We start from the raw sequence: 12,187 nt of genomic DNA on the forward strand, positions 1-12,187 counted from the left end.
GCAACATCAGAATAGTTGAGTTAGGAGGTGCAACGGCATGGATGAGAACTTCAGCACCAGATGGGCTAAGGTAGAAGCAGACATAGGTGATGTTAAAGGCAAAGTAGGCAGTCTTTGTGATGACAGGATATGGGGTTTGAAAGCTCTGCTCAAGGTTAACAAGGCTGTAAATGACTGGTTCAGCCTGAAATGGTGGCCAAGGAGGGGGATGGAACTGATGCAAAGGTGGAGTTTGTGGCAGAGACTGAAGAGGGAGTGGAAGAGGGCGACATTCCAGTACGCATGCGCAAATTAGTCCTGGCAAGAACATAGGCTGCACAAGCGTAGCACCTTACTGACAGCAAGAGACCTTTCTGCGAATGTGCGCAGCTGGGAGCGCTCTGATGACGTCGGGGTACTGGACATGTTGTTAGGAGTCACTTTGTTAACATTTTGCATCCCTTACGAAGCACCCATTATGTGTTTTTTTTTTAAAAACAGCTTTGCTGTTACTAATCAGGACAATCCTGAAAAAATAATGACTGCCAACACAAGATTTGGTCTCAAATTACTGAGACTTGAACTACCCATCCAACACACAACCCATGGTTATCATAGGAACAATCCACCTGAGACAAACAGAGACTAGAATGTGCAAAATTGACGTGGAAGCACACCATAATGAGCAGATTTTCTTCCATTGACTTGTGTTTCCTCCACAGGCACTTCCTACGAACCAGTTATCTACACAAGCAGATTCTCTGAAACAATATAATGTTCCAGTAAAACATATTAAAATATATCCAACATAATCTTAGGTTCATATGACACTTAAGGCATTTGAACGTCACTCAATTTATCAGACACACTCAATTTTGACAATTTGTAACTCTGATTAAGCTGTTATTTCTCCTCCCCTTAACACAACAATATGACCATGTCAGAACTAGAGACAACAGAGCCAGTGATGCATTTCAATTTCCTGTTCTGAAAATTACTCAGTCACATTCAGTCTTTTCTTCACAGGCACCAAACAACATGATGTATTTCCAGCATTTCCATTTAAAAAAAAATCAATTTCCAATTTCTCTTTTATTTTCATTCTTCAGTTGCATAAACCAGAAGTTACCGAAGAACAGAAGTACTGTCTTCTCGACCCTCAACTCCAACAATAAGTGCTAAGAACTCATGTCTTCTTTGTCACTGAGATCAAGACCATCCGATCAGCTGCCTCTCCCATGTCCCTCCCTTCCACCAGCCCATGTGGTCAAACTTCTTCCAATGCTCCACCCTACCCTAGCCCTGAACTCGTATCTTTCTCTAGTTTCTCTCCCATTTCCCCTTATGCCTTCTTTGAGCTCATCTTATTCAGGAGATCCACCTCCTGCTCTCTCGATCTTATTCACACTAAACTGCTGATTGCCCAACTTCCCCTCCTGGTCCCCAGATTAGCCAATATTATTAAAAGTTCTCTCTCTTCAGGTGTTGTCCTTCTCTCCTTTAAATCTGCCATCACTCCTCTCCTCAAAAAAACATGACCCCATTATCCTTGCAAGCTACTATTCCATCTCCAACCTCCCTTTCTTCCCAAGTCCTTGAACATATTGTTGCATCCCAAACCCATCTTTTCCGGAACTTCACTTTTGCTTCCCTCCAATCAGGTTCCTGCCCCGCCACAATATTGAAACAGTTTTTTTTTTATCAAAGTCACAAATGACAGCCTATGTGACTGTGACAAAGGTAAACGTTCCCTCCTCGTCCTTCAAGCTGTCTGCAGCCTTTGACACAGTTGACCACACCATCCTCCACCAACACCTATGCACTGTTGTCTAGCTGGGACTGCTCTCACATGATTCCATTCTTATGTGTCTAACTGGTACCAGAGAATCACTTGTAATGGCTTCTCTTCCTGTCCCCCAAACATCTATCCTTGGAACCTCCCGTGTCTCATCTACATGCTGACCCTCAGCGACATCATCCAAAAGCACAGCTTTTCACATGGAAGCTGATGATAGCTAGCTCTATCACACCACCACCTCCCTCAACTCCTCCACTGTTGCTAAATTATCAAACTGCTTATCTGACATCCAATACTGGATGAGCAGAAATTTTCTCCAAATAAATATTGGGAAGACTGAAGCCGTCATTGAGTTCCCTCTCCAAACTCTGTTCCCTAGCTACTGGTTCCATCCCTCTCCCTGGCAACAGCCTGAAATTAAGCCAGCATGTTCACAACCTTGGTGTCACATTTGACCCAAAGATGAGTTTCCGACCACCTATATGCACCATCACCAAGTCCACCTACTTCTACATCTGTTACATCATCGGACTTTGCCCGTCTCAGCTCATCTGCTGCTGAAACCCTTATTCATGTCTTGGTTACCTCTAGATTTGACTATGCCAATGCACTCCTAGCTGCTCTTCCACACTCTACCCTCAGTAAAATTGAGGTCAACTAAAACTCTGTTGCAAGTGTCTTAACACGCACCAAGTCCTGTTCCCCTATCACCTTGTGCTCGCTGACCTACATTGTCGCCTGGTCAAACAACACAGGTGAGTTTAAAGTTCGCATTCTTGTTTTCCAATCCCTCCCATCCTCACCCCTCCCGATCTCCATAATCTCCTCCAGTCCCAGAACCCTTAAAGATATCTGCGCTCCTCTAATTCTGACCGTTTGAGCACCCCAATTTTAATCGCTCTGCCATTGGTGGCTGCGCTTTCAGTTGTTTAGGCCCTAAGCTCTGGAATACCTTTCTGCCTCTCTACCTCACTTTCCTCCTTTAAGGTGCTGCTTAAAACCTACCTCTTTTGACCAAGCTTTTGGGTCATCTGACCCAATATCTCATGTAGTTAGGTGTCTTTTTTTTTATAATGCTCCTGTTTAGTGTATTGGGACATTTTATTACATTAAAAGCACTATATAAGTTGCAGTGTATTATAGAAGTAAAAATAAGAAATGCTGGAAATACTCAGCAGGACTGACAGCATCTGTGGAGAGGGGAGCAGAGTTAATGTTTCAGGTCAGTGACCCTTCATCAGATTTCCAGCATCTGCAGTATTTTGCTTTTATTTTATTATAGAAGTAATCATCATCAATTTGCATTCCACTACTAACAGCAATGAAATAGGCACTATTGAGAAATTCATCATACAGAAAAATCAGAGATCACAACGAAATTCCCCCAAGTTATCTAAAAGGAATCGTCGGATTTCTTTAGATTAAAGAGGGCGGTGTTTACTCTCAATTGTTAACGAAACCGAACAAAATCGATGACCAGCGGAAAGAGCTGAGGCAGGGGCTTCAGACAACCCTGTCCCAGATTATTAATTTGGCAAGTAGGGAGGCATCCAACGCTGGCTTGGTCGCTTTAAGGCGTCAGAACTAGGACTGGACAAATGAGGAAGAATCTGGTGCAGGGAGAGGGTGGGGGCTAAAGGAATATAGTCGACTGTCCAGGCGCTGAACTATGCATGAGGGGTCCGTGAATCACTTCTTCAACTCGGGATGAGTCAGCGCTTTAATTGACCACAATAAGTGCTGTATGTTTAATTCCAAAGTACCATCATTTCAGCATCCAAAGAAATTGGAGATAGATGTTTAAACCACTCGCTCACACTATGCGACACAACACGAGCCACTAGACATAAACCCAGTCCCGAGGTCACTTCCGCCCCTTTCTACAATATAGTTTTGCAATGTTGTCGAACTCGTGTCCTTGCTTTGTGCACATTCGCATCTGAAGGGTTCTCAGTAACCTACTCTGGTCAACACTTGTGACAGCTTTAGTTAGTAGACATATCACCTCAACAAAGACAACAGGGCCTCGCTATATACCAGTGGCAAACCAGCTACTTTACTTAATAACATGATTTGCATTGAAAGTTCCCGAAACAATAATAGTTATCTAACACTTATTGCCGTCACCTCACTACTTTACATAAAGCCACAACATAATCAATGGAGACGCTAACGCAGATAAACATCATTTTTAAAAGCCCAAAGTTCCAGCTGAAGCCATGTGCCCCCACCCTCCGGAAGGAAACTTTGAACTCTTGAGATAAGACTGAAACTGATGGACCGAGGCCACTTTGGTGCAACCGAGCTGAATACCGATCAGTTCCCAAAACACAGTGAAGATCGACGGAACAAGCCAGCTGAAAGTTGTAGGTGTAACTCCCATGAGACCAGACAGTCAATCTCACCCCCTCCCACCCACCCACCACTCCAGCGAACCGCCAAAACTTACTCCCTCCTCTTGGGAGTTCCAGGTACGGTACTTGCCTGCCGACAGTCTGGTTAGCGAGCTGCCGCATCCGATTAAACTGCTTCTTCATTGTTTCTCCTGGTAGGTTCCTTTTAAGTTTCGTCTTGTGAATTTAGTGAGCGTGTGTCTTGCAGCCCCAGGCCACCGTGCGCATCATAGTTGTGGGACTGTCAGTGCGCGGCTACTCGAGCTCTCGCCGGTAAGTCAATCCGAAGACTCCAACTCGGGCTCCGCTCGTCTGTCGAATCGTCAGCAACTTTCGGCGTCTTCTCCCTCCCCAGTGGGATGCACTGTAACTCTGTGGCTCCTCTCTCGACACTCTTTACTCCTCAGTTCGCAATCAGCATACACTGCCACCCAACTGAGGGCCAGCCGGAAGTCCCTCTACATCCCACTTCCGTTATCGAGGGGGCGGGCAAACAACCTCAAAGCAAGGCGGCAGGAGGGATCACTGCGATGAAGGGTCACTGACCCGAAACGTTAACTCTGCTTCTCTTTTCACAGATGCTGCCAGACCTGCTGAGTGGTTCCAGCATTTCTTGTTTTTATTTCAGATTTCCAGCATCCGCAGTATTTTGCTTTTATTTTACGGCAGGAGGAATCGTTCGCTTTGAATTCAAGGTTTTGCACTGGAGATCAAAGTCCTTAGACTATTCATGACATATATTCTACTAAAGAGTTAAGAGTTCACCTATAGGTGCCAACATTTTCACACAAGTATACAGAATGGAGATCAGGTAATGTTCCGAATGTATGTGTGTAAATGTGTATATAATTTTCTTCTTTTAATATTCATTTTAAAAAATGAAGTCAAATCTGTACTTGCGAAACGGAGTACAATTATGGGTGATCCCTAATGGTGCGTAAGAGTGAAAATGGGGAGTCATCTAAGAAGTGTGTTTTATTATAAGCCGAAATACATCTTTTGTACTGCCCCTGACCAATTAAATGCTCCAATTGCTGGAGTGCTTTTTTTGTTTCTTATGGCTGTTTGAGCATTCCTTTACGTTTTATTTTAACTTTTCATTCCTGTGCAGCAATAACTTATCGACAAGATCACCCTGACGTCACCGATTCAACCATTAGAACACATCAAAGAAGAATGTATACTGTAATAGGAGTTTGGGAGATTAGTGATAATACAAGCAAAATGAATGCTAAAAGTTACTGATTTGATTTAATAGAAAAATGCACGTTTCACTGTTTACATTACAGTCCACCGTAACATACAGGATATTCCTAGCCAAGTATCCCAAGGGAGGATTTTTCATTTACAGCACAGAGGGAGGCCATTCAGCCAATCGAGTCCATGCCGGTTCTCCGTGGAGCAATCCAATCAGTCCCACTTCCTGGCTCGATCCCCTAACCCTACAAGTTTATTTCCTACATGGCCATCCAATTTCCTTTTGAAATCATTGTTTGTCTCCCCTTTCACCACCCTTGCGGGCAGCAAGTTCCAGGTCATTACCACCTTCTGTGTTAAAAAGTTCTTCCTCACATTCCCCTTGCATCTCTTGCCCAAAACCTTCAATCTGTGTGCCCTAGTCCTTTTAGCATCAGTTAATGGGAACAGTTTTTCCTTGTCTAGCTTATCTATGCCTGTCATAATCTTGTACACCTCTATTAAATCTCCCCTCAATCTCCTTTTCTCTAAGCAGAACAATCCCAGCTTTAACAACCTAACCTTTTAACTAAAATCCCCCATTCTGGTAAATCTGCTCTGCACCCTCTCCAGGAACCTCACGTCTTTCCGAAAGTGTGGTGACCAGAACTGGATGCAATACTCCAGTTGGGTCCTAACCAAAGCTTTATAAAGGTTCAGCATAACTTCCCTGCTTTTGTACTCAATGCCTCTGTTTATGAAGCCCAAGATACAAAATGCTTTGCTAACCACTCTCAATATGTCCTGCCACCTTTAAAGATCGATACACATGCACCCCCAAGTGCCTCTGTTCCTGCACGCTCATTAGAACTGGGCCATTAAGTATATATTTTTTTATTCTTTCATGGGATGTGGACATTGCTGGCAGGCCAGCATTTGTTGCCCATCCCTAATTACCCTTGAATTGAGTGGTCTGCTCGGCCATTTCAGAGGGCAGTTAAAGAGGCAACCACATTGCTGTGGATCTGGAGTCACATGTAGGCCAGACCAGGTAAGGAGAGCAGATTTCCTTCCCTAAAGAATATTAGTGAACCAGATTGTTTTTTTATGACAATTGTGATAGTTTCATGGCACCATTACTGAGAAAAGCTGTAAATTACAGACTTGTATTAATTAATGAATTTAAATTCCACCAGCTGCCATGGCAGCATTTGAACCAATGTCCCCAGGGCATTAGCCTGGGCCTCTGGATTACTAGTCGTGACATGACCACTGCGGCACTGTCTTCCCCATATATTGGCTCTCCCTATTCCTTCTGCCAAAATGCATCACCTCACAGCTGTCAGTATTAAATTCCATCTGCCACCTGTCTGCCCATTCTGCTAGCCTATTCATGTCCTGGTGCAGGTGGTTCATATCATCCTGTTTGTCACACCTCCAAGTTGGTGTCATCAGCAAATTTTGAAATTCTACTCTGTATTCCAAGATCCAACTCATTTGTATTGTTATGACTGGCTGCTCCAGTCAAAGCCCCCAATCAAAATATACAATTCTGATTGTGGTGGGAGAAACGCATTGTTAATTCAATCCCATCGCTCCACAAATCGCCTAACATATCATTTTTAAACTTTCCAACTTAAAAAAAGACCCAGTCAAATTGTACCAGCTATTAACCCCCGAATGAGGCTAACCAAACCAGGTGTCTTTAAATCAACAAATTAACTCTTTAATTAGAAGAACTAAATTCTTAAACACTATGAAGATAAACATTTAAAATAGAAAAAATTAGAGTCCTTGCAAATTTACAGTCCTATTTTGCTTGAAGTCCTCACAGCCGTCCAATGGGGGAAAAAGGTTCTTCCACAGTAGAACAGTCCGTAGTCTAATTCCAACAGTAAGTGATGCTTTCCTTCTCCTTTTCAACAATTAACAACTTGCAAACACTTTCAATAGAATCAATCTGACTTGAGTTTTTGAGGGATAAAAGATTGTCACAGTCTAACTTCCCTTCCTTCAGTTTAAATTATCAGAGATCTCTGTTTTGGCTTGACTTTTTTTTTTGAATTTTGAGAGATAATAACTGAACAGACTAAAATTCTCTTCCTTCAATTTAAATGGTTGAGAGCTGTTTTTTCAACAGCTAACAGCAGCTGTCTGTTTGTGTTCCCTGTTAGAACAGACTGTCTTCAACTTAAAAAGTTAAAAATTGAACTGTAACAAATGTATCACTTGATACTCACTCCAAGTGGCTATATCCATGGTAACAAGAATGCACCCTTTGAATCGCAGTTCTCCAAATTGCTGTATCCAAGACAACGAAAATGCACCTTCTTGGTAACTCCGGAGGCCTGCGGTTCTTAAAGTAGGACTGATCCTTTGCAAGCCTTAAAGGTACACCACACATTCCCGGAAAAAAAAACTACAGGACCAAGACAGTATATAGCAAAAAATGCAGTGGCCCCAGCATACCACTGTCTACCATCCTCCAGTATGAAAAACAACCGTTTACAACTCGCTGGTTTCTGTCCTTAAGCCAATTTTTTTTACCCATTTGGACAGTGACCCTCCTATTCCATGAGCCTCAATTTTGTTAACCAGCCTTTTATCTGATCCTTTATCAAACGCTTTCTTAAAATCCATATGGACAACATCCACTGCATTCCCTTCATCAACCTCTGTTACTTCATCAAAAAATTCAATTAGATTAGTCAAGCATGATCTCCCTTTTGCAAATCCATGCTTGCTCTCCTTAATTAACTCAAACTTTTCCAAGTGTCTGTTGATTTTTTTCCCCCGATTATTGTTTCTAAAACTTTACCCACCATTGATGTTAAACTAACTGGCCTGTAGTTGCTAGGACTGTCTTTACAACCTTTCCTGAATAAGGGTGTCACACTTGCCACTCTCCAATCCTCTGGCACCTCCCCATATCTAGGGAAGATGGGAAGATTATGGCAAGCCCTTCCACTATCTCCACCCCCATTTCCTTTAGCAACCTAGGATGCAAGCATCTAGGTTTCTTATCTATCCCAAGAAAAGCCAGCCATTTCAGTACCTCCCCCCTCAATTTCTACCCTATCCATTGCCTCTACTCTCTCTGCTTCTACCAATATTTTGTCAGATCCCTCTTCCTTAGTAAACACTGATACAAAGTACTCATTTAAGCATTTTAGCCTTGCTTACGCCTCTAGGCATATATTACCCTCCTTGTCCCTAACAGGATCCACAGCACCTCTTACTACCCACCGCTTACTATTTACATGCCAGTAGAAGATTTTTGGGTTCCCTTTTATGTTGACTGCCATTCTATTCTTATGTTCTCTCTATGCTAGTCTTATTTTCCTCTTCACCTCCCCTCTCAACTTATTGTCTATGGCCCGGTTCCCACTTGAAGAATTCACCTGGCATGCATCATACATCCTTTTTTCTTTTGTTTAATCACAATCTCCATCTCCCTTGTCATCCAGGGAGCCCTGCTTTTGGTTCCTCTACCTTTCACCCTTGTTGGAATGTACCTAGCCTTACCTGAAGACTTAAAGATAACCCATTGTTCTGATATAGCTTTTTCTGTCAGTCTTTAGTTCCATTTTACCCTGGCTAGATCCCACCTCATCACATTGAAGTTAGCCCTCTTCCAATGCAGACATTCTACCTTACTTGGTTCCTTGCTTTTCTGCATTATTAGTCTAAATGTCATTCCCCAGCACCAGATCCAGCAATGCCTCCTTTCTAGTTGGGCTGAGAACATACTATCAAAAAAGTTCTCCTGAATACATGTCAGAAATTCCTCCCCCTCCTTACCCTTTACTCTAGAATTATCCCAATCGATACTTGGGTAATTAAAGTTCCCCAATATCACCACTCTATAGTTCTTGCACATCTCTGTGATTTCCCTGCAGATTTGCTCCTCTATCTCTCGCGATTTGGAGGCCTATGGGATACACCTAGTAGCATGATCATACCTTTATTGTTACTCAACTCTAACCAAATGGATTCTGACCTTGCTCCCTCAAGGACATCTTCTCTTTCCAACACTGCAATACCTACCTGAATCAGTACTGCCACCCCACCTCCCTTTTTCCTTCTCTATCTTTTCTGAACACTTTACATCCTTGCATATTAAGTGCCCAGTCCTCACCATTTTTAAGCCACGTTTCTGTTATTGCCACTACATTATACTGCTATTTGTGCTTGTAGCTCACCGACCTGATTCAACACACTTTGTGCTTTTACACACATGCATTGTAATCCTGTCTTTGAATTCCTTATAGACCTTCCCAGTCCGCTCCTATCTAATATGGAACTACTACCTTCTCTAGTACTGTCCAACACTCTCACATTATGCATCTTATTCCTCTTTTCTACTTCTATAAACTGGTGCCCATTCCCCCTGCCAACTTTGTTTAAATCCTCCCCAACCACACTGGTGAATCTCCCTGCGATGACATTCGTCCAGTCTTGTTGAGGTGTAACCCGTCACTTCTGCCCTAGAATTGGTCCGAATGCGGCAACAATTTGAAGCCCTCCCTCCTGCACCATGCTTCAAGCCATGCACTGGTCCTCCCATCTTCCTATTTCTACTCACGTTAGCACGTGGCACTGGAAGTAATCCAGTTCTGATGAAAGGTCAGATCTGAAATATTAACACTGTTTCTCTCTCCACAGATGCTGCTAAACCTGCTGAGTATTTCCAGCACTTTGTTTTTATTCCAGAGATTACTACCTTTGAGGTCCTACTCTTTAACTTCCTCCCTATCTCCTGAAAATGCAATCGTAGACCTCAATACTCTTGCTATGTTGTTGGCTTGTGGCTCACTCCCTTCCCCCTGCAGAATATTCTGCACCCTGTCTATGAAGTCCTTTACCTGGCACCAGGGAGGCAATACACCATGTGGGACTCACGATAACAGTTACAGAAATGCCTGTCTGTCTCCCTGACTATGGAATCATCTATAACAACTGCATTTCTGCACTTTGCTGCTCCCTCCTGTCCAGTCCCATGCCCATTGGTGCCATGGTCTGGACTGCATTCCTTCAAGGTGTCATCACTCCCAGCAGTTTCCAAAGCTGAGTACCAGTTTGCAAGTGGCACACACCCTGAAGACTCCTGCACTTTTCTACTTTTTCAGATGGCCACCCACATACAATCCTGAACTAGTACTGCCTGTGGGGTGACTACCTCCTGGAACTCTCCTGCTCCGATGCTCCGTAGTGATTCCAGCTGCCACTCAAGCTCATAAATCCTGAGCTCGAGCTGAAGCAGCTGGAGACACTTCCTACACATGTGGTCACCCAAGACAAGTGAAATGTCCTGAAGTTCCCATGTGGTGCAGGAATTGTAAGCAACAGGTCACAGCTTCGCATCCACAACCTTAAAAAAAGCGCTCTATTCCCTTTTTTAACCAATCTATTTAGTATTCTGTATAAACTATCAATTTTAATTAATACCTTTAGACCAACTCTTATTATAACACTGATATATTACCCCGATTGAATATTTTTAATTTGCCAGCTCCTAATTTTAAGCAATACTATAGTTTAGAGAGCGATAAGAGAAAAATACGCGCCAACCAATCACTTACATTCTTCCCTGTGATGTCACACTTTGATTTACTTTAGAACGCAGTTGATCAGCAGCTCTTTCTCAGGCTCGCTCCTTTATCCTGTGCCATCTCGCTGTGCTCCTTCTTGGGCCCGCTTCTTTCTGCTGCCAATGTCTTGCTGTGCTCTCTCTCAGGCCCGCTCCTTTATACTGCTGCCAGTCTCTGTTCAATGGTTAACTTAATTTGTCCTATCACATGGTGATCCTATTCTTAAAGTTTCTATTACATTGTTATAATAAAAAATGGATTGCAATTACTCGCTTTCTCAGTTTTTTTTCACCCCAGAATTCAGTTGAAACTACACCTTGATATTTTGTTGTCATACTTTACCTATGGAAATGTCACTTTATAGTTTCCCATCTTGGGATGTTTTACAATGTTAAAGGCACTATATAAAGGCAAGTTGCTGTATTATTTCTCCAGACAAGTGCTATAAAGTATAGTAATTTATATTTTAAATTAGTGTTAATTTTAACATTTTCTGACATATTAGCTCTCTTTCAATCATCTTAATTATACCAGGTACAAAATGAATCTGTATTTGCCCCAGTTTGTGATATCTTTTGGCTTAATCACAAAACAAATGCTAATTCGTGCTCTACAGTAGGTTAGCAATCCTGTACAGGAGGTTGCTTGATTCCAAGTCTTGCAAGTCCTTTGGACAAAGGTATTCTCAACATGAAGGTTCACTGGGTAGTTTACCATCTCGTAATGATTCCATTTTTATCACCAGTTGACAAAATCCAATTATTCATGTGCCACTTTCCTGATCGACAATTCTAATTGTTCTTATTATGATTGGTTACAAAGAACAAATTAGTTCACAATGGATGTGCTGTGCTCTTCTTTAAAATTACTAATAACCTCTAGCTAAAGGTAATGCTAGCTCCTGCAAGAGACAAAAAAGCAGACCAATTTCAGGAAATGCTCTGTGAAATTCCTCTCTGACTGCCTGATGTAATCAAGCCAACTCCAGAAGACCATGGTTATGCATGATGCATCACCAGATTTACTGAGTTAACCTTCCCATGCTAATATGGCCAGAAACAACCATCCATCCAACTAGTTCCAAAGGTCTCAGACTCCTTATACCACTTGATCACTGAAATCCTTCAATAGTGTTGCCTGCCAAAAATCCTCTTAACTTTGAATATCAGTCCATGATTCAGCTTATCTATTCCCCTGAAGATCTCAAATGAAACAATAAGAACAGTTCTAAACCACCTTTCTTTGTATGC

The 12,187-nt window shown here is 42.4% G+C and overlaps 2 protein-coding genes across 7 annotated transcripts in view; one reads left to right on the forward strand and one right to left on the reverse strand.

Moving 5' to 3' along the window:
* LOC137383323 (rho GTPase-activating protein 17-like) overlaps positions 1-4,672 on the reverse strand; it is a 207,832-nt gene extending 203,160 nt beyond the window's left edge. For 4 of the 6 annotated variants that reach the window (XM_068055995.1, XM_068055998.1, XM_068055996.1 and 1 more), the window contains exon 1: positions 4,262-4,671. In XM_068055995.1, coding sequence (XP_067912096.1) covers positions 4,262-4,314 — 53 coding nt within the window. In that variant the 5' untranslated portion in view covers positions 4,315-4,671. Of the gene's footprint in view, positions 1-4,261 lie in introns of all 6 variants that reach the window. The other 2 variants (XM_068055997.1, XM_068056000.1) reach the window with 2 other exon arrangements.
* Positions 4,673-4,731: 59 nt separating this feature from the next.
* Positions 4,732-12,187, forward strand: part of lcmt1 (leucine carboxyl methyltransferase 1) — an 83,870-nt gene continuing 76,414 nt past the window's right edge. Inside the window, exon 1 of the mRNA XM_068056005.1 lies at positions 4,732-4,981. The gene's annotated coding sequence lies outside the window, so the exon portion shown is untranslated. The remainder of the gene's footprint in view (positions 4,982-12,187) is intronic.

Source organism: Heterodontus francisci, chromosome 24, assembly GCF_036365525.1.
Source record: "Heterodontus francisci isolate sHetFra1 chromosome 24, sHetFra1.hap1, whole genome shotgun sequence".
Classification (NCBI taxonomy): domain Eukaryota; kingdom Metazoa; phylum Chordata; class Chondrichthyes; order Heterodontiformes; family Heterodontidae; genus Heterodontus; species Heterodontus francisci.